The sequence below is a fragment of the Micromys minutus genome (assembly GCF_963924665.1).
Source record: "Micromys minutus genome assembly, chromosome: 6".
NCBI classification, from domain to species: domain Eukaryota; kingdom Metazoa; phylum Chordata; class Mammalia; order Rodentia; family Muridae; genus Micromys; species Micromys minutus.
The window spans coordinates 47,891,702-47,915,987 of NC_137975.1; the positions used below are offsets into that span (position 1 = coordinate 47,891,702).

General features: G+C 37.2%; 1 protein-coding gene across 1 annotated transcript in view; it reads right to left on the minus strand.

Moving 5' to 3' along the window:
* Positions 1-1,241: 1,241 nt before the first annotated feature.
* The window catches only part of STAM (signal transducing adaptor molecule), a 51,531-nt gene continuing 28,486 nt past the window's right edge, over positions 1,242-24,286 (minus strand). Inside the window, exons 3-14 of the mRNA XM_080918407.1 lie at positions 23,908-23,983; positions 23,729-23,824; positions 22,231-22,377; positions 18,131-18,221; positions 17,631-17,823; positions 15,583-15,677; positions 13,584-13,672; positions 10,685-10,772; positions 10,203-10,257; positions 9,272-9,425; positions 6,381-6,556; positions 1,242-2,551 (exon numbers count right to left, since the gene is read on the minus strand). Coding sequence (XP_080774533.1) covers positions 2,290-2,551; positions 6,381-6,556; positions 9,272-9,425; positions 10,203-10,257; positions 10,685-10,772; positions 13,584-13,672; positions 15,583-15,677; positions 17,631-17,823; positions 18,131-18,221; positions 22,231-22,377; positions 23,729-23,824; positions 23,908-23,983 — 1,522 coding nt within the window. The 3' untranslated portion in view covers positions 1,242-2,289. The remainder of the gene's footprint in view (positions 2,552-6,380; positions 6,557-9,271; positions 9,426-10,202; positions 10,258-10,684; positions 10,773-13,583; positions 13,673-15,582; positions 15,678-17,630; positions 17,824-18,130; positions 18,222-22,230; positions 22,378-23,728; positions 23,825-23,907; positions 23,984-24,286) is intronic.

The window sequence follows — 24,286 nt, forward strand, 5'->3', positions numbered from 1 at the left end:
TACATTCTGTCTCCACAGGGGTCGTTCTTATAGACACCTTTCTCAAATCTTAAAAAGGAATAAACCAAACGTTTCCTTCATATACGTTTACTCTATAGAGGCATTTTTAGAAAACAGTCTATTTAACAAGTTATGGACCGCTGTCGATGAAAATTCTCTGCAGCTGTTGTTACTTGGTTTCTGAGACAGCGCCTCACTACGGCTGGCTCAGAACTCACTCCGCTGGCCTGAAACCCACAGACCCACCCCTCCTCCTGCTGAGTGCAGCACTGCCATCACACCCGAAGACCTTCTGAAGTGCAACTTGCATAGGATGTAACACACAACTATTCTTGATCCTCATTAGCCCCATTTTCCACCCTTTCTCACGCCACCCAAAAGTTGAAAGGTCAGAGCTTCACTGCCACTGACCTTTTCTGCCTGGCTCCCCAAGTGAAGTCACTAAGATGGAAGCCATACCGGCCACGCATTTATCTCTTCAGATGCTTGGTAATCTGATACATAATTTTAAAAAATAACGAATGCACTGTAAAATGCATTTCACCAGGGACGGACTTAAAGGGTAAGATGTATACTAGAGAATATTTTGTTGTTCTTTTACATGAAGGTATCAAAATTAAAATGGCTATAAATGAATATAGTTGTAAACAGGAATTATAAAAATATGAGGAAAACACATTATGAGTTAAAAATATATCATGTATACCATAGTATTTAAATTGGAACAAAAATGATTATAATCTAACTGCTTATGAGGTTTTATTAAAAAAATACTTAAAATGTGGCACCTGAATTAAAATCTTAACATTACTATTTGATGGTGACATTCTTTAAACTCAAGTAAATTGAAGAGTGAAAGTGCTGTAAATATGAACCTGTGAGTTAATCACCCTCAACGCTATTTGCCAAAACTGAAGTCACTTGCCCAAAAACAGACCAGCCTCAGAAATGCAAATCTAATATGCATTTACAGGAGGGAAATTTAGGTCTAGTAAACATGATACTCAAATTTTACGTGATTTAAATAATAGAATAGTACAATCAGGGGAATTAAAAATATTTATGATTAAAATGTCAGTGGAATTTTTGTATGGATTAAAATAATTAATTAAAATTACTCCTAAATTAGCAAAAAATAATTCTATTAGAATTTCAAATGAGACAGAAACAAAGAGGAAAAAACTTAGACTCCAGTTTTGAAACTTAACAATAAATATATACACTAGTAAACAAACTCAGAATATAAATTACTTTGAAACACCTACTTATATCCATTTTAATGAGAATTAAAAGATACAATGTGTCAATGACATTTTAAAAAAAAACTAGTGGGGTAAGACAAGTGAATCAAATTTTGATTCTATCCTAAAAATTACAAGAGACTTTGAAACTGTAGTGTTAGTTCACTTTTTTCCAGTTGAAAACTCTCTTTGGTGTCACTGCTACCAATAAACACAGTATACAGCTTTAAACCTACTCACCACATTCAACTATGAAAAAGCAAATCAACGTTACTTCTTTCAAAATAAAATACAAAGACTAATTTTTGTCTCATGGTCCACGATACCTGGAACATCATGCCAAAATATAAAAGTTTACAGGGAACATTATTGTCCTCTAATTGCACCAAAAATGTGCCTACTGTATGCTGGTGTGATGACAACCAGTAGTGGGCAGAAGCTACAGAAAGACATAACATACATGTTTTGTTCACAATTAGTAAAAGAAAGGTTCAATTTAATGTGACACTATAACAGGACAATTCCTTCAGATCAATGTGCTACAACTTGGTTCTCTTGTAGCTTAAAAAGATAGTGTACTTATCTTAAATTTACACAAAACATTAGCAAACATAGTTGTTCATGATTAAAATAAAACAATGTAAATTAATTTAACACAGTGTTAAATATATTCACATGATCACCATTGTAATTTAAATGGTCACTAATGAAGTTACATGTCAATATATGTACATAACATTTGCCACAGCGGTTTTTTGATCTTTTGAGTGTTGCAGACCAGGTAATTTTACAAGACAATAATCTTGTAACAGTTCTTCATATTATGAAAGGAAATAAATGTTGTAAGGAGTTTCATTCCTCAGGGGAGGGGCATTCCTCTAAACATCAGTGCAAATTGAAGCAGTTCTACCTTCTTTCTTGAGTATTTGAACTTCACCAAGATAGACTCTTAAAAGCTGAGGAAAAACCAATCTTAGGATGTTAATGAATTTCCTAACATTGTCAGTGGCATTCAGCAGAAATATGTCCCCAAGAGGAACATCATGTCCTATAGCAGAGCCTTCTGAGAATATGCTTGCTGTGGCTGAGGTGGCTGTTGGCTGCCTCCTGTTTGAGGCAGGGTTGATGATGTTAAAGTATAGTTTGGCACCTGGGACATATTAGGTCCTGCATTCTGGTAGATGGTGACATCAGCAGGTACAGGTACAGCAGCAGGTACAGGTACAGGTACTACAGCAGCAGCAGCAGGAGGACTGTAAATCGAAGCTTGGCTGGGATAGGAATTTCCTTGAACAGAACTAACCATTGCACTGTGGAGGGAGGAAACACTTAATTAGCTAAATAAAGAATTATACACCCATTAGACAATTCACCCAACAATTTATTAAATAAGTGCAAGTATCAAACACTGTTATTTAAGCTCTGGGATGCTATGAGGAAAGAAAATATGGATCTCTCATTACAAAATTTACATCCTGGTGGGAGAAAAAAAGATAGCTAATTCATTTATAGTATGTCACTGCTTAAAATCTCAGTAAAGAAACACAGGAACTGGCAAATACCAACAGTATGGGGACCAAGGATTCTCACTTATATAGGGTGCCTTTCAGATAAGGCGTCATTCAAGGGAAGATCTTGAGAAGGCAGAGGAACTCCAACAGTCTAGGAAAGGCGCACATTAGGCTAAGAAAAAGAACCTTTGAGGTTTTGTAATGCTAGATATGGTCAAAGAACAGAAAGGAGGAAAAGGCATTCATAGCAAAGTGAGCAGAGACCACATGTGGCGTACAAGATAAGATAGCAGTTAGGAGGGGTTGCAGAAGATCCAACGAGTTCCCAAGAAGCCACAGGGCTATGCTTGTGAGTCAAGTGAAACAAACACTGGGTGGTTTTGAAGAGAAAGGTAATAAGATATGACTTATATTTTTGACAGGCTCACAAGGGAACAACAACAGATGTAAAATCTGGCAAGTGCCCAGAGCCATAATGTAGACAGGAGAGAAGAGTCACACCCTACTTTGAAAAAATAGCTATTGAAATTTGATAATGGACCAAGTAGTTTAGTATGCCTGGTTTTATAACTGATAAAAATAACTGGAGTGACCACTTACTAAAAGGAGAAAACTATACTTGGGACTATAGCTGACTGCAACAAGAGACCTGTGCAGGAAGAATCAATGGTTTTGGACACTTCGAGATGTCAAGAAGACACACAAGAAAACAATGCACATGCAGCCTGGCGTCCCAGGGGAGAGCAAGAGTTGAAACAGACACTAAGAGTCCTTATTCAGAAACACAGGTCTGAATGACATCCATAGAAAATGACTGAACGGAATAGAGTAGTTAGAGTACTATACTTTCTAATGTCAGGAATAAAGGTGTGTTTGTCGACAACTGAGTAGCAGTTAACAAAAAGGAAAGCCAAGTTACAATGGCCTGCCCAGTGACATGCATTAAAAATGAACAGGGAAGAGACTAACTGAAAGGGGAGGTGGGCTTGGGAAATGAACAGAGGGTCTGGGCATCGCACATCCTGACAGAACAATCTCAATGGACTAATGAGGTGGAAGCATGGCCACCTTTCTTACTTCCCTAAAAGTTCAGACTAAGGACATCCCACACACCTCAACTCCCACCACATCTACCCCCCACCTGTAAATGTAGCTGTTCAGGATGGCACCTGTATCCAATGTACCCAACCTGACATGCAGTGGAACACTCCTGTCACCTCTAAAGGAACACCTGTCTGTTCCACTGTACTTTCGGTAAGCCATGCCCTTTAACTGTTGGGTCTTCTTGGCTGGTCTCTATTCTCTAGTTAATTCTTGGCTTGGGTTCATTTTCTCTAGGACACCTCTGCCATCCTTCATCTCTGTTGCTCCTGGGTACCACCATATTCTACATGTGCTCCTGTCACTGTTTCCTCGGGTAGCTTCCATCCTGTGTCTATGTCTATAAAACTACAGCAGCTTTAAGAGCCAGGACTGAGCTTCTTTCCCCCCTTTAACAGCCATCCATCTCTTAGGACATGACTTATACCTGGATCTCAGTGACTAAGTATTATCTACATGTGAAAGTGTCAGTGTCGACAACCCCAAATTCTACACTGAGACAGAGGTGGGGTGACGGCTTTCAGTCCCTTGCAAGGGTATCACAGAGACTCTGAGGTAATATAAAAACTGACACATATTTGCACATGTATAAAAACATGTGTGCTTAGGAGGAGAAATAAGGCAACTGCTGGCAGAGGAAATGGAGGATCTGAGAAAGGAAAATAAAGGAAAAGCAAGGCCTGTGGTGACTGTGAATGCTGTGTATCTGACTGAGCTGCCAGCTGTAATTCAAGGCCATGCAGATGTTCACTGAGCCATAGGCAGGTTGTTCCAGCCCTCTTCAGCTGGAAGGCTATTTCCTTTTTTAAAAATTCTGTATATATTTTGACTAAAATAAAACTGTATCACAGCCTCTCTTTCCTCCTATGGATCCCTTCTCTCAAGTTAATAGCTTCTCTTTTTCTGATTATTGTTACATATGTGTGTTTGTGTGTGTGTGTGTGTGTGTGTGTGTGTGTGTATATGTATGCACAAATACATAAATACAACCTAGTAAGGCTCTGTACTAAAGAAGTAACAAGTGAACGCACAAGAGGCCGTTTCCTCTTCCTTTCCACACAGCTTTCATTACAGAACTAGGAACTTTTCAGACATCTGTCCCCAAGACATTTAGAAGGTGCTCATTCAGGAGCCAGTACTCATATAGTGTCCAAAGCTACCTACAGTGGTGACAGTATTTTGAGAAGAGAGAAGAGATGAAGCCACCATAACGTATGGATCTACTGATCACTGATTTTCTCTGTTAAGCAGATGTTTAAGAATTTAATGAGAAATGAGATAAACTGGTAGTAGAACAAGGGCTTTCATAAATAAGGCTCTAAGTTTGATCCCAGTACTGTGAACAATGTGATGCTGGTGGATGGACATGGACAAAAGCAATTCCTTTAGAATAACTGACATGAGGTTTTCTATTTGAAATGGAGTAGTCAAGAAAGATCTCACTCAGAGAAGGGAATAACTGATATAGGCATATACTTCCAGAGTGAGAAAAATGATAGATTTTTTAATACACTGTTAGCACAGTTACTCAGGGGTTGAAGTAGATGGGAATCAGAGAGAAGCACTGCAGATCCACTGTTGAGAGCCGAAGAATGAAGTGATGAGAAACTCATCTTTATGTACTATTTGGACAAATTCATTTGTAAGGGCAAAAACCTGTGCAGCCATCGTGTTCAGGTAAGAGATGATTAGTATCTAACTGTAATGTATATGATATTAAAGTGAAAGATTTATTCTGGACATTATTAAATAATTATATATTAGTTATCATGATAGACAATGCAGAGGAGAGATAAGAAAAAGGAGTTTCTGTAAACTGCAGGGGTTAGCCTTAGCTACCAGGTAGACAGCAGAACTCTGAAAAGAGGCAAGATCTGAGTATGACATAAAGGGAGACAGCTAGCACGTAGGAGAAGATTTAGTATGTGCCTAGAATGTATTAATGCTCCACGGCCATCCGCCATCACGCCAAATGCTGCACTACAAGAACGGAAGTTACAGTTCAGTGTTCTAGCCTCAATGTCTGGTTAGGATCTTAGCTTTAAATGGGACCTTTGTCTGCATCTCAGCTTCCCTTTAACAAAATGGAGTGCCAATGTGGCCTCTCGTAGTTATTATACGGAGCCAGTTGGCCTGCATGCGCTAAACATAAGCACAGCACTTGGTCCGTACCATGCAGCCCCGTATTGGGCTTCTTTACTATCTCCCTTGACATCCTACACATGACAACATAAAAGTTCACCCACTCTCTGTGGATGGACTGCAACACTAAGGTACATACAGGACATTTACGGGTACTGCTGCTTTCTGCAAGTGTACCTATGTGTGCTGTGTGAGCTCTTAAAGTCCGACCCTTACTCGCCTGTGTTCTTACAAAACCTACTCTGCACAAATGGGGCAGTCTGACCAGCGATGCCTATCTCCTGTTTTTCTTATCCAGATTTATGCTTACAGACCACCATAACTAATTTTAAAAGATTTTAAAAAATTAACGTTAACCCCAAACAACCATCCGCAATCAAATTACTTTGGGTAAGAAGCCTGGGTCTGCTGACTAGGAAGAGCTGGGTTTGCAGAGGGTGGAACAGCTCCTTGGCTGACAGAAGACAGCTGCTCTGGGGGAAGGCTGTAGCTCTGGAGATGGGTCATCTGTGGGCTCCCTGCAACCAGGTAGGCACCACTCTGAGCAGGCCCTGCATATACCTACAAATGATGATAGGGAAACATTCCATTAGACAAGTTTAATGTACATTCCAAAGTTACTCAGCACAGGCACTCAGTTACAAAAACAGGAAATACTGTTCCTTTAGAACTTCCTTTAAATGTTACTTCTATCGATTGAAATTTTATAAAAGGCACTTTTTAGTAGACTGATGACTTTTAATCTTTTAGAAAGTATACGTATGTTTGCATGAATGTGTGTGCATGTACGAGTATGTTGAAGCATTTGACCAAAACTTGAAGTCAAGTATCTTCCTAGATTATTTCCCACCATATCTATTCAACCAGGGTCACTTATTAGACCCAAAGCTCACCTGTTTGGCCACTATAGCTAGCCAACTTGCTCTGGGGATTCCCTTCCGCTGGGATTCCAGGCAAGGTACCATGCCCAACTGGCATTTACAAGAGAGCTGGAAATCCGAACTCGAGTCTGGCAAGCACTTTATATGCTGAGCCATTTTCCTAATACACCTTCCTTTTATTGTTAAGGATTATATGTGCAGATTTTACTTTCATATAGAAGCATTCCTATTGCTAATTCCTATATCCAAAAGCTGATCTTTCTGTTGCTGAAATGCTTTTCACACTAACCTAATCTCTATATTGATCTTTTAATTTGTTTGTTGGTTTGTCTGCCTGTTTATTTGAGGGCCTGTGGCTGTGGGAGTGTGAAAATCAGAGAATCTGGGAGGAGTTAAGGGAAGGAAAACCATGATCAGATTGTACAAAAGAGCTTGTTCGATTTCTGTCTCTTGCCCTCTCTTCTTCCTTCACTCCCTTTCTCTCTCTCCTCGAAAACTTCAGAAATGTACTTGAGCACATTGTTTTATAGTCCTAGACTGTATTTATAATTCAGGCTTCTAAACTACAATTGAATGGAGAACACGCTACCTTCCTAAGGTTAAGGTGCACAAAGTCTGTTGTAAGTACTCAATTCTATAGGTTTAGAATGTAGCTAGACACAAAACAGAAATAAATGGAGTGGCTGTGTATATTTCGATAAAAACAGGCAGCAGGCTGAATTTGTCAGTTCCTGTATCTAAAAGATATTCTTTCTGTTGTTGTTGTATTTAAATTTAAAAAGACAGAAACTCTTTTTTTCTGAAGAGGCTGTAACCCTGAATGGCTTGGTATAGCCTCACTGTATGTCCAAGCTGCCCTGAAGCATGAAGAAATCCTCCTGCCTCTGCTTCCTCCTTCTATAACCTGTTCAACAATTAGTCTACAATTATGAGCCATCATGGTTCACTAAAATCTTAAACATTCCATCTTAAAAACTATTTATTGTGAAAATGTGTTTATGTATTTGAAGAAACATTCTACTGTCGTTATATAGTAAGACTGTGTTCATGAGATACAAAAACTGGCCCAATCACCAAGTAACCAAGCACTTTCCATTTCACTAAATGCAAGAGATGCACATCCCAACTCTAGGCTCCATCACACAACCAGATAAACATGTTCTGACAGCTACAGTGTATTGTTCTTTGGGAGATCAGTGTGAAACTCTTCACTCCCTGGTCTCAGAACCACTCAAGTTCCAGATTTTCCAGATTTTCTACCTGTTGTTTATCCTCCTGAGATGCCAGCCTCCCTTTCATGGGAAATGGGCTACACCAAAAAAAAAAAAAAAAAAAAAAAAAAAAAAAAAATCTAAGCTAAGCTAGTGACATCGGTGCATGCTGCAGAAGAAGAAGTTGCCCATGAAAGACACTGTGTGAGTGTATACAGAAATATTCTACATCTATAGTCAAACACCTTTTCCACTTATCTTTCCCAGTGCATTTAGGTCCACCTCTTGAAAATGAAGTGAGCACACATTCATTTTGTGTTTAAAACAGTTTTTATATCTCTGGGAATGGTACATTTTATTTTCTGGGCTTTATCAAAATCTACTAAACCATGATTGGCATACAAAGGACTCCACATGGTTAGTAAATCCAAATTAAGTTTAGAAACAAATATAGAATATGTCTGAAAGCATAATCATAAACTATGGCATAAATATATCTATAACCCAAGGTTAACTCCCACACTCCTTAATAAAAATATATAACCTAAGCAGGTCAGTGTAAAACAAAAGCTATAGACTCTCAGAAGAATGTGGAATTAGAAATTTTATTTAAAAATGATAGGAAAACCGGTTTAAAGCAGGTAACTACATATGAAACCTTACAATATGAACATAAACTTTAAGAGTGATTTGTAGATTGAGGGTAGGATCTTTACCTTTACTTAAAGAAGAGTGTAGGAGGAAACTACTTACTAGGTAATTTTGCTACTTATACTTGTACAAAAAAATTAAATTCTCTTAATATACTGGTACACTCAATATTTTAGACAATATATTTGTGAACTTAATAAATTCTATTAATTTTTTCATTGTAAATATTATGCTGAAAAAAATTACACATTTTGGGTTAGAGAGATGACTCAGTGGTTAAAAGCACTTCTTGCTCCTAGGGGACCTGAGTTCAGTTCCCAGCACCCACATCTTGCAGTTAAAAACCACTTGTAAATCCAGCTCCGGGGGATTCAACACCCTCTTCTGTCAAGCAGAGAACACAGTACACACATGCAGTATGCACTAGCAAGCACAGAGATACATGAGCACACACTTTACAAAAACTCAAGACATTCCAAATAATCTCAAGTACATTCAGGACTGTGTACAACACCCGAGCTTTACAAGCATACCTGGGAACCAGAAACGCCAGATGACTGCATATAATACTGCTGGTTCTGTAATTTTGCATACATAGAATACATTGGATCTTCATTCATTAACTTCGTATACAATGAAAGAGCTTCCATCACCTTCACATTTAGTTCTGAGAGTTCTGAATGCTTTCTGAAACATTACACATAATTCAGTTGTTAAATGATACACTGCTCTAAATTATGACTCATCAAAATAACAAAGAGTAATCAACAGACAGGACAGAAAAGCTTTCTGCTTGGCCCTGAGGCAACAAAAACTGTTTCAAGTTAAGCTCCATGTTGAAGTCCTTGACTTTACCTTAAACTGTCTAGATCCCCTCCTTTATCAACAGCCAGCCAGCCTGTGGGCTCTGGTAATGCTGCCTTGGTGAGCACAATTACATAAAAAAGAGAAACACAGCTAAGGCTATGGGAAGCCTGCTTTTCAAGAAAGGGCAAATAAGCCCAAATCCTCACTCCTGGCCAGGTTAAAACTGCATAAAGAATAGTTCTTCAAAGTACTGTCTCTGTGTTGTACATGTAATAGCTGCATGCATGTGTAGAGGCCTGAGACACCTTGGGTGTCTTTCTCTCTAGCTCTCTACCTTTAGTTTGAGGACAGAGAGAAAGAAGCTAAATCTCATCCAGTCACCATGGCTGGCTGGGCAGTGGGCGTCCGGGATCTATCTACACCATACCTCTTCTCTCTCCCCAGCCGCACCTCCTTCGCTGGTTTATAGGCATGTACCACCACACCCTGCTTTTTATGTGGGCTCTAAGGATCCAGTCTCAGTCCTGGGCAGTTGTGTGGCAGGCTGTTTACCATCTGAGCCATCTCTGCAGGCTGCAGTACCTTTTTAAAAGGCAGTTTAATAAAATGGTTCCAGAGAGAAAGATATGCAATTTAAATATAGTTCAAGTTCTTTACCTATCAATATCTTCCAGTTTTTCATCAATGAGAGGTCCCATCTGGTGACACATCGCTAAGATGACAATTTTTGAAGAAATAAGAAAACACAACAAAAGAAAGTAAACTTTTGAAAAATATTCATACAATTAAAGAAACAAAAAGCTCAATGAAGTAATAGAAATTATTAATTATCCTTCATCAACAGAACTTAAAGTATTTTCTTAAAATATAATGACGATAATTTAAAATACTGACTTCAAAATATTGTTTTCATTTTACCAAGATTAAGATGTTGACAATCTGTATGATAATTTGTATAGTAAGGTTCTTTTCAACTTCTACACAAGATTTAAACAACAAGATTTGAAAGGTGAGAAAGGCATAGGAAGAATGTATAATGCTCCATTTCTAAGATTACTCTCAAAACCTATCCTGGAGTAGCAGAATAAGGAAGATCTCAGTTTATTTCTTCCCTGTAATGTAGACAGAAAATAGGTTACCTTCAAGATGAAGTAGCTCTGGCAAGTCTGGCTGATTATCACTGGGATCTGTACTTTGCAACATCTGTAACAACTGGTCCATTTTATCCTACAGAAATTAAATATTTAATGTAAAAAGCAACCAATCTCTATGAAATATTGTGCTCTCACTTTGATAACTCAATCATGGACAGATGATTTTTACAATTCATACTTAGGAAGGCTAATTTTCCATCTATGTTTTTAGCATGTTATGTATTCCTTATTAGTACCATGAGAAATCTGACCCTTGTTCACTATCCTTAGGTATTTTTCAAATGTTCTAATTAGAACAGGACCATCCATTTAAACTCATGGGGTATAATCTCCCCAATCTCTTTTATCATGTTCAAGAACTGCACTTTGTTTTAGAACAGCTGTTGCTTAGCCACACAACAGTTGAGACATGCCTCTCAAGGCCTGCTATGACTAAGAGCTCAGCATGACTTCTCTCAGCTCTCTCTGGCAGTGAGGATGACAGCTGTGCACACAGAGCCCAGGCCTCCACAGCTGTTCTCCTAAGAGGGGCTCTAAGGACTGATTCTGTTCAGCATTTCAGTTTGTCATAAAAGAAAGAAATTTGTACTGTATTCCTTTTTGTGGGAATTGAGAGATAGATCATATCCACTTACTTGGGTCTATTTCAAGATCCTTTAGTACTTAGAATGAAAAGAACTAAAAAGGTAGTTGCATAAAAATACTCACCTAGTATACAAGATGTAACTTTTCATTTACCAAATTCTATGGATATCATTACAAACTTCTCACACATTTTCTATGCAGCAATGCTGTTATACATAGGTACATAGGGCTAATAAATTAAGAACTACAAATTCAAAGTAAGATTGTTACACAAAGACTGTTTAAGAAATAAACTAATTGTTAGATTGGAAGCAGAAGAAAGCGTGTCTCAAGGCAAATTAATTCTGTATTTTAAATGGATATTCTTTCAGGTAAAAGATTCATATGCATTTTAAGACATTAAGAAGACAGTAGAAATGGTTGTCTCCTGTTAATACAACATGGTTTCTATATGGGCCACAGCTGAGTACTCATTCATTTCTTTCTGTAAGGCAACCTGGTCAAGCAGAATGTTCTCTGACCTAGCTAGATTCCATAGTATTAGCACTCTTCCACACCTTGTTTCTCTCAAGCAGAAAGCAGCACCATCACCATTCACTGAAACCAAATGGAGATGTGGCTCACCAGAATATCACTTGCCTGCCATGTCCTCGACTCTGGGTCCTATCTCTAGGACCGCAAAACAAACAACTGTTTTTTTTAAATCAGTAACTCCAAATCTCATTTTATTGTCTCCTACAAAATTTTATCTAAATGTACTTTATAAAGTGTTCGAGAAGACTGTCAAACTTCTTTGCAATAAAATGTGTGTATAGATTGGCAATACTCTTATGTATTAAATTCATCCATATGCATTAATGATTTCTACTAGTATATAAATGGGCTGAAGTAACAAAGCTCAAATTTAAGATGAAACGAGTCAGGATTCATGGTCATTCATATTCCTGTTTTATGATGCTATAGATGAAACTGATGGGAAACCCTGTTTACATATTTCAAGCTCTTAGTCTTATCTTTAGACATTACTTTTAGGAGCCGAAGAGATGACTCATCAGCTGAGAACACTGCAGAGGGTTCCAGCACCCTGATGGCAGCGTGCAACCACCTGTTATTCCAATTCCGGGGAAACCAATGCCCTTTCCAGCCTTTGTAGGCACCAGGCATGTACCTGGTACACAGATATAAATCCAGACAAAATAGCAATACATGTGAAATAAAATTATAAAACTTTAAAAATTTTATTGCGTAGTCTACTAACTGGCAATGAACTATCCTCATTTTGTTTATTACTGAAAATGTATGAAGCCATCTGAATCATGCTACCCAGTCACTCCAACACCGATATGTAGAATGGCCTAGAAATCAACACTCTGGATGAGGCTTGTCTCTGTATAGAGGAGAAAGAAATAGTAGAAGAGGGGAAAAAAAATGATGGCAGGAAGTGTTCTCACACCTCAACTTCAGGGTTTACAAGAAATGAAGTCCTGAAATTAAGCACAGGACTATAGTCTCTTTGGTAACTTCAGCACACAGGCAGTCAGATGGTACATAAAAGAATGTAGTGGTACTTCAAATTTGGTCTGCTGGGGACAGCATTCTGCACAGCTTGCTAACTCCATCATTGAATACTTTAAAGTAAATTTCAGTGGATTGTTTAGTTTTCACTAATTCAATACAATATTGATACTGTGATTCAAAATAATACTATTAATAGGTGTAAATATAATTTAATAGCTGTTGAGTACACGGAAAAGCAGGTATTTTCACAGAGTACCAACAAAACTATAAAATCTCCCTTCTGTTCAAAAATTTCACAGTAGTTATTAACGTAAAAAACACAGATCCTTCAGTTTGGAAGTGTCATTCCTGAATATCTAAGAAAACTAAACTAAATGTTAGGAAGAAAACAAACAAAAACCCTCACTATAATACTCTTTCTGACAGCAATTAAAATTGGAAACTGCCCAGGTGCCTAATAATTAAATGCAGCGATATAAATCCAATCTGTAAAATACTAGACATAACTCATATTCATTCTCATCTTATTATCCCTTCTTCCTCTCTCTATAGCACTGGAGATCAAGTCAGAGTCTCATACACATATGTTCACCTACTGAGCTAGATCCTCAAGTCTTAGCAGAATAAAAGTTAAGATTTTTAGTAAGGTAGAAATGAAGCCAAAGAAGCTGTAATGACAGGTGAAACATGCTTTGTCTACTGCTAACATTCTCAGAGTAGGAAGACAGTAATCTGTCCTCTGTGCAAAGTGCCTGTTACTCTGAACAAGGAGATCACTCACCTCATCAATGAAGGCTGGTTCTGGTTCTGGTTCTATTGTCTCTATCTGAACATCATCGCTGAATTGTACCGTCTTCTTCTCTGTCTTAACTGAAAAAATATATAAAAATTACATTTTCCTCAAAATAGATCTGAAAGTTTAAGTCTTTAATAGAGAGAATGGCTGTTAGAGACTATAAGCAACAGGTGAGCTGCAGACAGCCGAGACAACAAAGAACATTACCTGATAAACTGTCTAGATTTTTCTCATTCTCTTACAGAACTCTGTTTCTTATAAGAGATCTTACTAAAACTAAGTTAGGTTTCTGAAATTAAAACCTGCCTACTTCAGAACTAAAAGCTTAATACTGACATATGTAAGTCCTATCATTTAAAGCAATTGTTTTTAAATCACCAGACAATTCAAAAGAAAAATTGCTTTTGATAGAAATACCATGTCACTGCAATATAAAGAACTAGATTAAAATCTCTTACACACACAAGACACTAACAATTGAAACAACTGGATCTGAGTGTCAACTGCTAGTCTTTTAGCTCTACAACTGGAATCTGGCTGTGGCTTTAAAAAGAAGTTGTGGTGGTTATGGGCTTTGGTATTATCTCTTCAAGTGCAAAGGTAAGGAACATATTCATTACATTCAAGTCACCATAACGTAAAATATCAAAAAAAAAAAAAAAAAAAAAAAAAAGTTTGGCTGATTCATTTTCCCATGGGAAAAGCAGACATCTGCTACAGACGTTTCAGTTTGCTATCTTGTACCATTAACAAGTAGAAAATTGGGACCGCTCTGCATTCATTGCTGTTACCCAAAAGAAAACACATGGCAGACTTCACAGAACTAGTAAGACATGAGTTTGCAGTCCCCTTTCTCATAGGAACTAATAATAAATGTGTACGATATGCTGTTCACACATATATAGTGGCATATTTTCACAATATCATGTCTCCAAAATCACATAAGTGAGGTATATGTGTGCATGTGACAGGTCAAGGGAGACTACCTCTGTTCCCTATCAAAGAATAATGCTACACACATTCTGCTAGCCATTTTCTGGGGTCTTACATTAAAGACCTATTATTACAGAAAAGGGGAGATATCCTGGCAGATAAGAATAGCTTAGCAATTTATATAGAAAAGTTCTTCTAAGATCCTGAACCTTCCAGTCACTAACAGAAATCTTTTCATTCTTAACATTTTTCTGCTTTCCTAAAAACAGAGTATTCAAGGTTCCTGCCTCTCTGATGATTGCTAACGTAAAGATCTATCACAGCACAGCTATCACGGGATCTACTGTTAAAGGACCTCGCAATGATATTTCCTACTTGCAGTACAGCTGCCACGGCTACTGTCTTTCTCTGTGACCACACTTGTTGTTTTTTAATTTAGCAAGGATTTGAAATCAGACACAAAAGCCTTTGTGTAATTGAGTAAGTAAGATTTTACCTGGCTTCTACAAATATGACAGAGTGTGGCCACTATGTGCTTACAGGCTGCTACTGAAAAATGTAAGACGCCAGAAAATGGCCCCAGATTTAGAAAACTGAATCTATGAGGTTGCACTGCATTTGCCACATTTCATCAGCTGATAAGAAAAAAATTCACAGTACACATGAACTCCATGATACTTCATATATTCTGTCTGTTATAGTACCTATTGAACTAGATATAAACAAAGTCCAACAGTATACATACGATTTTAATTCTTACATTAATTCTGGTAAGGATTTTTATTTTATATATTTGATTTTTAGAAACAAGGTGTCATTATGAATCTCTGAGAGGCCTTCACTTGGCTGTGGCTCATCATTCCCCACATGCTGGAGCTGCAGGAGTGTTAGGATTACAAGCATGCACCATAATGTACACCTTGGAATTTCATTGTTAAAAATACCTAGAGGCAAAACCACTTAAGTCATTTGCCTATAAAGCTGAGTTGAATCAACTTTCACTAAGAGTATGGATTATTTATCATTCATCAACAGACTGAAAAGTACTTACTCATTTCTGGTTCAGCAGTAAGATCTGCAGTTACAAAATTTGAAGGAAAAAGCCCTGTGCCTTGATGTGTTTCACCTTTCCACCAGTTAGGATCACTGTGACAAACAGAAAAATCACATTTTATCATTAAAAAGAACATATTCTATATGTCCTATATTCCTAATATTTATCCTGCATTATCACCAGACTGGAATCCTGCAACAATTCTCTCCTTTAACAATAAAGGAGAGAGTAGCCTATCCTCAAAAGCAGGAAGTAAGGAGCTCCACAGCACCATCAGTTAGTGTGACGCTCTAACACAATCGGGAAATGAGCCTCACCAACAGAAGCTTTTAACACCACAGTTCTTTCCCTCAGGTCAGTAAGTCCTCTGAGAAGCCAATAAAAAGTAGCAGCAGTGTACTGATTAGAATTTGCCATGCTTTCCTGGTACTATTATGGTCTTGCATGGATTCCTAACAAATAGCAGAGTCTCAACTGCTGGTTTTTAATTGTCTACCATTTTGTTGCTGTTCTCTTAAGTAAAGAAATGAAAAATGTTTCAGTTTGTCAAATCATACATGTAATGTTCATATGTAAACCTTCACATATCAATCTCTACTGAGTTGGCTATAGGCAGTTTCCCTCCCATGGGTTTTAATTTTCTCAGAATCAAATACTCTATTCAGCCTTTAATGCCATGGGCGTGCATGACCCACTTTTCTCATCTCCAGCTTTGACACTGGCTAACTAACAGGGAAGTCACAGGGGAGAGAAATGTTTGAGTGTTTACTTCCTTCAGGATGCTTTAAGTAGTGCAATAAGACACATTTATCTTTCAAAAATTAAAAAAAAAGGCTGCATCATTCTCAACTTCAAAAACACAAAAACAAAAACAAGACCCCCACCACCACCATCACCCCCCTCCCAAAAAGAGGCCCTTTGGCTTAAAGCAGTGAGTGTCAGGTAATCCGTGGGCTTCTGTGTAAGAGTGCTTTCTAATGACCTGCAAAGGACTGCTCAGCCACCTGTGCGCCCTGCAGCACCCCTCCTGCGCACACTGAAGAGAACTGCCGCCTCATCCCAGCAGGACACAGACCTGGGGCTACCTGTAGTACAGAACGTGAACTAAACTGTCCCCAGTGCTCACTGTAGAAAAAGCCGCATGTGGCTAATAAACACTTCTCCAAAGAATGAGTGACCAAGTGAATGCTAGCTAACCAGCTCGAGTTTTACATCATTTTGGCTTCTTCATGAAAATATTAATGGTCTGAATGTCTATCTTCCTAAAATCCCCGTGCCGAACTCTTGTCAGTGTCAGAAGGGAGGCTTTGGATGGTGATTAACTCATGAAGGTAGAACTTTCTTGAATGGAATTGGTGACCTTACAGAAGAGATTCCTGACCTTTGCTTTGCTCCTGCACATGTGACAAATGGGGAGCACACAGCTGTGTCTGACCCAGAGAAAGCCCTTACCATGTGCCAAATCTGCCAGAGCTTAGACATTTCAGTCTCAGAACTCAAGAGAAGTAAAAGACTACAGCAATAAAATAAAAAGTCTATAAAAATAAGCTTCATCAATCCAAATTTATTTTTAAAAAGCAGTTACAAATTCTAATACTTTATGATTTACTTCACATAAAACATATAGGTAAACGCTAAAAAACTGATACTGTGTAGTTCTCCCATGACACCACAACATAAAATCATTATGTTTTATATGGAAATATGGTTCTCTATGGATACTATCAACAGACCATGAATTTCTTCAAATCAATCCACCATATTTTATAAAACTTTAACCTTTTAAAAATTTAACAACTTAAATAACTGGATGGACCAAAACAAAGCAAAACAGATTTCCAAAACAAAATTATTTAAGTAACATAAATTAGAAATAATTACATAACAAAATGAATCTGTATAGTATGAGGCAAGCAAGTTAACCATCATCTAAAACATAGTCAATATTTTGATTATGTTTGGTAATTACATTCAGTAAAATATTAAAGCAAAGGTATTAGGAAATATATTTTTACAAGAGTGTTCAATGTGTAATTAACTCTTACCTGTCATCAAGGACTGTGATAATTTCTCCAGCTTTAAAAGTAAGCTCATTATCCTCAGCAGCTTCAAAATCATACACAGCACGGACTTTTCTGCCTTCGTGTTGGTGGTTAGTGAGGAGATTAGATGTGCTTGGATACAGTGTGGAGAGGGGGGTTGACTGCTGCCTTTGCTCCTTGAGGGACAACTCAATAGCTGCAAACAGTGAGATTTTAAAGACCTCAATGTTAATACGTCCAATATACACAGAGTATTATTTTTCCAGGAAACAAGGCATAGCCTCATACAATAACAAACCATTGGCAGTCATATACATTCTCTCATTACTTAAAAATATAAAGAACTTTTTAAAAATAGATGACATTTTAATTTAAAAAGTACCATTCAAGTTATTCTAGATACACAAAGACTCCATTTAAAACACAAGGCAGATCTGCTTTATCTGTAAAGCTAAGAAATATTAGTCAGTCAAAGACCTGTCTTCTCTCACTCACAAACTCACCTTTTGCTAAATCTTCTTCTTCCTTTTTGGTAGCTACGGTGCCAGGGTCCTTGGCTACCAGAGCTGGGCTTGCTTTCGCTTGTTCTGCAGCCTAACACACACAGAAAAGGGTGTAAGGGTCATTCTCCAAATGTCTTACGTGTGTACCTAGCCTAAAATCTCACAAGAACCCTCTCATTCCTCTGCCACAGATTTCTCAAGAAGAAAAGATACCAAATCTGGAAGACTTTCCATTTGAAAGAAGGAGGAGCATTAGAAATAAAAAATAAAAATCACTTGACAGGTGGATAGAACACCTGCATTTCTCCAGATTAATACAAAGAAAATAAACTAAAAACAACATGTAGCACAGGAAAAAAAATAGTATTTTATAATTTTAGAAAAATTCTAGAACCCAAAAAGGAGTTGAGCGGAAACCAGATAATTACTTTAAAGCAGCTTTGGAATTTTTTAATACAAATTTAATAGTTATATTTTACTGTTTCTTTCATGTCAAAAAACAAAGTAATCTGTATGTGCTAATACTTATAGATAACAATATAGTCTTAAAACCACATTTTAGAAATGAAAACACACACTCTGCTGGCACTGTGTTAATGCTTACCACTAGCTAGACTGTAAACAAAACAATGTGCAGATAAAAATGTGGGCTGCCTCACAGGTGTGGAAGCCTGCAAAGCTCAAGGCCTTTGAGACCTCTTGGAATTTGCATAACGTCAACACAGATCAGAAAGCAGCCTATTTTGGCAATCTCCTTTTCAGTCCAGTCCCCAGAAGCTGACTGGTTGCTGAGCAGACTGCACACTACAGTAGTACACATGTCTAGGGCCTGCACTTGCTTCTAGTTACAGTGTTCCCTTGGTTCATGAGGCTCCATCACTTTGTTGTCACTGTTCCCAACGGAGTCTGGACAGCCAGTCAGTAACTAGATAGTAAATCACTCCTCACAGAAACATTCCTAGGCCCATAGTTAAGCACCCTTGTTAACTTCTGGTACTTACAAGGACTTGGAACAGGTTAGTATAAGACAGGTGACTACAATTACAAGTTAAGAAACAAGGTAAACATGGATTCAAATTCCACATCTCACATACTAGTCATATGCTATCAGGTGCCCCTAGCCATAAGACATTCTTCATACAACATACTCTGAGGCCTGGGTTAGCATGTACAGCTCCTAAAACCAGATGAGAGGAGGTTCATTACATCCAGAGGCTTATCATAGTGAGTACTAGAAACAATTCATGTGACAACTACAATACAGGGCAGGCTGAGCGTGGAGTAAATGAAACAGCAAATGACAGAACACTGATCTGATTACAAATCAATAAAAACAGCGAAGGAGTAAGTGCTAGGGCTACACAGGAAAACCCTATCTCAAAAAACAGAAAAGAAAGAAAAATGAAATTATAGGAATCACATAATTTTATCTTCTAATGTAACTGAGTTTCTGTTTCTTCCACCAGACCCTATGTTCCTTAAAGGAATGTGTGTACTGTAAGCAATTAATAAAATGTACGTGGACTGTAACGCACGGCAAACAGTCCACATAGCTGTGGTTTGTCGCTTACTGTGTTACTCATTATCAGATGCCCATGCCTTCATTTAAACACAATCCTAAAACCTTTAATTCTGACCAATTCCTAGTTAGATCCAGGATTCTGATATGACTACTACACACGTCTTCAAGTTATAAACAAACTTGGTTGGAGATAGCCTTTAACACTTGTATGATTTTTTCATTACTCCTTGAACATAACACACAGGTCAAGTTGACATTTTTCATTCTTTGAAGAAACTCTACCAGCGGACAGGCAAGCTCAGAAAGAAGTCATAAAAGTACGGCGTTCCTATGGTCTGTGTTCTTCAGTTCCTATCATGACAGCCATCAGCTAACCAAGATACTTATCACTGACTAGTTCAGCAGTGCTAGTCCTCTGCCTAGCTGTGTAACCCAACTGTGTAATCCAACTGTGTGTGTGAGGCAGGTGTGACGTATGATTTCCACAACAGGTTTACATAATCTTCTTCTGTCTTTGAATAAAAATACATAGTTAGAAAAATCTCTATATTTTCAGAAGCTGTTGCTAAGTGTGATCTAATAAAAATCTAGTCTGATGAAACTATGTCACGGACCTCAGCAGCCAAGTAGCTTTAATAGAGGAGACCCTGTAGTAGGCCCTACATCATTTATTTTTCATTAAACACATCTTTGCAGCTTCTAATGACAAGCTTTTCAGAAATAACAAAACACAATCACAACTCTCTCATATTTTACTTTCTGTGCAATCAATTCAAAGAATAATTAAAATAAGAATGTCTCATATGTATCTATATGAAAATTCTTCAGTATAGGTTTTCTACATTTGGAATAAAGGGGAATAATGTAATTTCTATACCAATCAATAATAAATGCTTTTGCCATTGTTCATTATGTTTCCTGCCCCATGAAGTCTGATCTAAACACAAGTGCATCCAGTGAATGCTCTCAGAGAACAGGCAAGAGCGGGTAGTGTAAACAATGGACTGAATTATCCAGTCTGTGGTGTCCCTCCTCTAGTGACTCTCAGAATCAGTTCCTTCACATGTACAACAAAGAGATTACACTAATGTAATTACCCTTAAGTTGCTCCCATAACTATCCAAGACTCCTGAGTAATGACAAAGGCTGCATGCTTAACACATCACTAGTGTTTTCTTCTCTTACAAGGGCAATTCAACCACAGTGTGAGAATTGTTTGCACTTGCACTAGGCTGTGCTCCAGAGCAGTGCTTCTCAACTTCGTGTGACAACGGAAAGCAGATGGGGGTCTTGTTAATGAAGACAATGAGTCCACAGGAACGGCGTGTCACCCGAGGCTGCAATCCTCATAATCCTTCCAGGGACCCTGATGATAATGCTCAATAAATCACATTCTGAATAACAAGTTCTAGAACAACTACAGAAAATGCAATTCTAAGTCTGCTCTGTATTTCCCTCCAGTGCACCTACTCTTTGAGACATTGTTTCTGGTACCAAGGGATATAAAGTACCTTTGATTGTTCTGCATAAAATCAATCATTAGTTTTTTTTTTAGTTTTTATTTAATTTTTTCAAAATTAATAATAAAATCTAGCTATTATGAATGAATAATAAGAGGTATTGCCATAGACTTAGTTTAAAAACCAATTTTTAAAGCAAAAAAATTAATAATTTACTCGCTTCCTTTCTCTCTTAGATATCTTTCTAAGTCTTCACATCTAAAGAACACTCAGACTGGCCTGAGAAGAAAATCTAGACAAATGTATATAATTTAATATAACTGCTTAAAGTAGTCAACAGTCAGAAGGTACGCTCTTCATGGAAGGGCTGGTTCATTCAGTCTCATAACTTGCTAGAACTTGTCCAATCCACTCAGCAGGAAATGAGAAAGCACTAAAGTACTTTAAAGCACATTAGTCACCCCACATTGGTTAAATAGCCCTAAGGATGGCTACCCAGAACAGAAGAGACTGTAAAAGAAGCCCTTTCATTTTTTCCTATATGACAGAAATCCACGCATAACAGCCAGGGGTGTGTGCGAGAGGAAAGCTAACCCTGCAGCAGTCAGTCCTGTAGAGGACAAGCAGAAGTCTCAGGCTCTACTTAGCTCTTAGTAACAAACAAACAAACATGGCGATCCATTTGCTTCCTTTTCCTCTGACCACTCATATTTCCTTATTTTAAATAAAGTATTTATGTATTTCTCAATAAAAAGACACACACATTTTTAAGCTATCATTCTTTGTAGAGAAAGTAATAGCACTAAATGCATTACTTTCTTTATTGTCCATTGTTACCTGAGCCAATGCAATTTTGTTACAGTCAAACTGAATGAAGAATTTACACCATAAAGCATTAAAGCCACTGCTTTCTGAAGGAGAGGTGGTGGGAAAGGCACACTAGTGTTCTACTTCAGCTTGTGTTGTAGGAGATGGGGGTGTCTCTAAATAAAATGGTATCAGCAAACCATGCTATAGCACCAAACGCTAACTACGAATTAAAAAATAGAGAAAAACTGAAACAGACACAGCTGCTTTAAAAGAAAACGTAAACTGTCATACATGACTTCACAGAATACCTGAGAGCCAATAGCTGGGAATGTTACACCTTGTTCCTTAAGGTTTTTAATCATTGCTGATATCAGACTAAGCTGTGGATCATTCTTAAATTCATCTGTCCATTCAACCATAAGAGCCTTTAATTTTTCACATACTTTAGGATGACCCTAAGGAACAAGAAAGAAAAAATAATGATAAAGCACCAGTTTTCTGTTACAGTTAAAATGTATTTATTTTCTACTACAATAGACTATATATGTGAAAATAAAACATCTATAAATTAATTAACATTACTTTCTTACCATAAAAAAGAAAGATATTTTGCCTATATCTCACTTAACTGATACATTAAATGCATAATAACTTATTTTAGAAATCAGAATGATAGGACTTTTCAGTGTAATTTACAATTTTACATGTTTTATAAATCAGTACAAAGAAAAATTATATATTTCCATTGCTATTTATATATTTTTTAAAAGTTTATATTCTAAAAAAATATAAACTTATTAGTGGTTTATATTTGATGATCTGATATCTGAAAACTGAGTGCTTCTTAGTTTAGAATCACAACCAGCCCAGTCTTAGCTTGGTGATAGTTCCCAGTAAAAACTTCTCTGCCACAGAATGAGAGGCAACTCCATCGAAAGGTCTGGCTCTACAGAATAGTAATACAGTAGGAAAACCCAGTGATGGCCAGTCAGGTAGTATTCCTGATCATGTAAGATGAAGATTTAATAGAACCTTAAATTCTAGAAGTTTTTTCTGAAGGACTCTACATTAGCAAAATGTCTTCGTGGATACAAAAATGGTACCAAAAAATAATAATAAAATAAAATAAAAATGGCCTAAAGCAGACTGGTATTTCATTAAATAATGGAGAGACACTTGAAGCAATCCTACTGATATCAGGGATAGGACAAGGCTGCCCATCCTCCCTTTATCTATTCAATATAGTACTTACTCAAAGTTCTCACTAGAGCAATGAGACAACAAAAGGAGGTCAAGGGATACACATTGACAAAGAAGAAGTCAAGGTATCACCATTTGCAGATGATATGATAGCATACATAAGCAACCTCAAAAATTCTACCAGAGAACTTCTACCGCCAATAAACAACTTCAGCAAAGTGGCCAGATATAAAATAACTCAAACAAATCAGTAGCCTTCCTTTATATAGATGATAAACAGGCTGAGAAAGAAAATTAACAACTCCCTTCACAATAGACACAAATAAGATAAAAAATATCTTGGGATAACCAGGAATCTATCTTTTCTTATCAAATAAAAATATAGAAAAATCTTAGACCTACTACAATGTAGCTTGCAGAAGAAGAAGCAATATAAAAATTCATATGGATCTTTTCAAGTAAACACAGTTCTTATAATCTAGGAACACACACACACACACACACACACACACACACACACACACACGCGTGTTCTTTGAAACTTAAAATGGGAAGAACTTGACAATAAAAAACAGAAAGAAAGAAGACTTTCTTGATGTTCCTTACCTTATTTAATACGTTGCTTACTTCACTAGCAAAATCTCTTGAACATACTTCTAAGTGAAAAATTTTTCCACAGTTTGATACACATGCTCCAAGAAGCTGTAAGAATAGAGTGAAAAATTAAAAGGTCAATGCTGAAAGATAATTAAATAGTGCTGCTTACTTAAAACGAAGCTACTTACAGTTAGAGCTTGCATAGCAACATGGGGGTCTTTATGGTTCACTCTTCTCATAATAGAACGAAGACAATCTTTAGGTCTAAAAATGAGAAGTTTACCAATTAATAATACATCTAGCTCCCTCCACTTAGTATATAAAAGAGAAGACATTGTACAAGGGTTTGATTATTAATAATATCTGCAAACAACATGCTAACTCCTTTAAGCTTTCCAAAGGTTACACATTTTCTTGTTTAGTAGACATAGATGAGGCATTTCAAGATAATTCTGCATTAAGAACTGTGGGTAAAATGGAAGGCTAAGACATTTCAAGTCAGACAAAACAAATGCAGCAATATTTATATTCCTACTATAAACAATTACAAAACTAGAAAATACATAT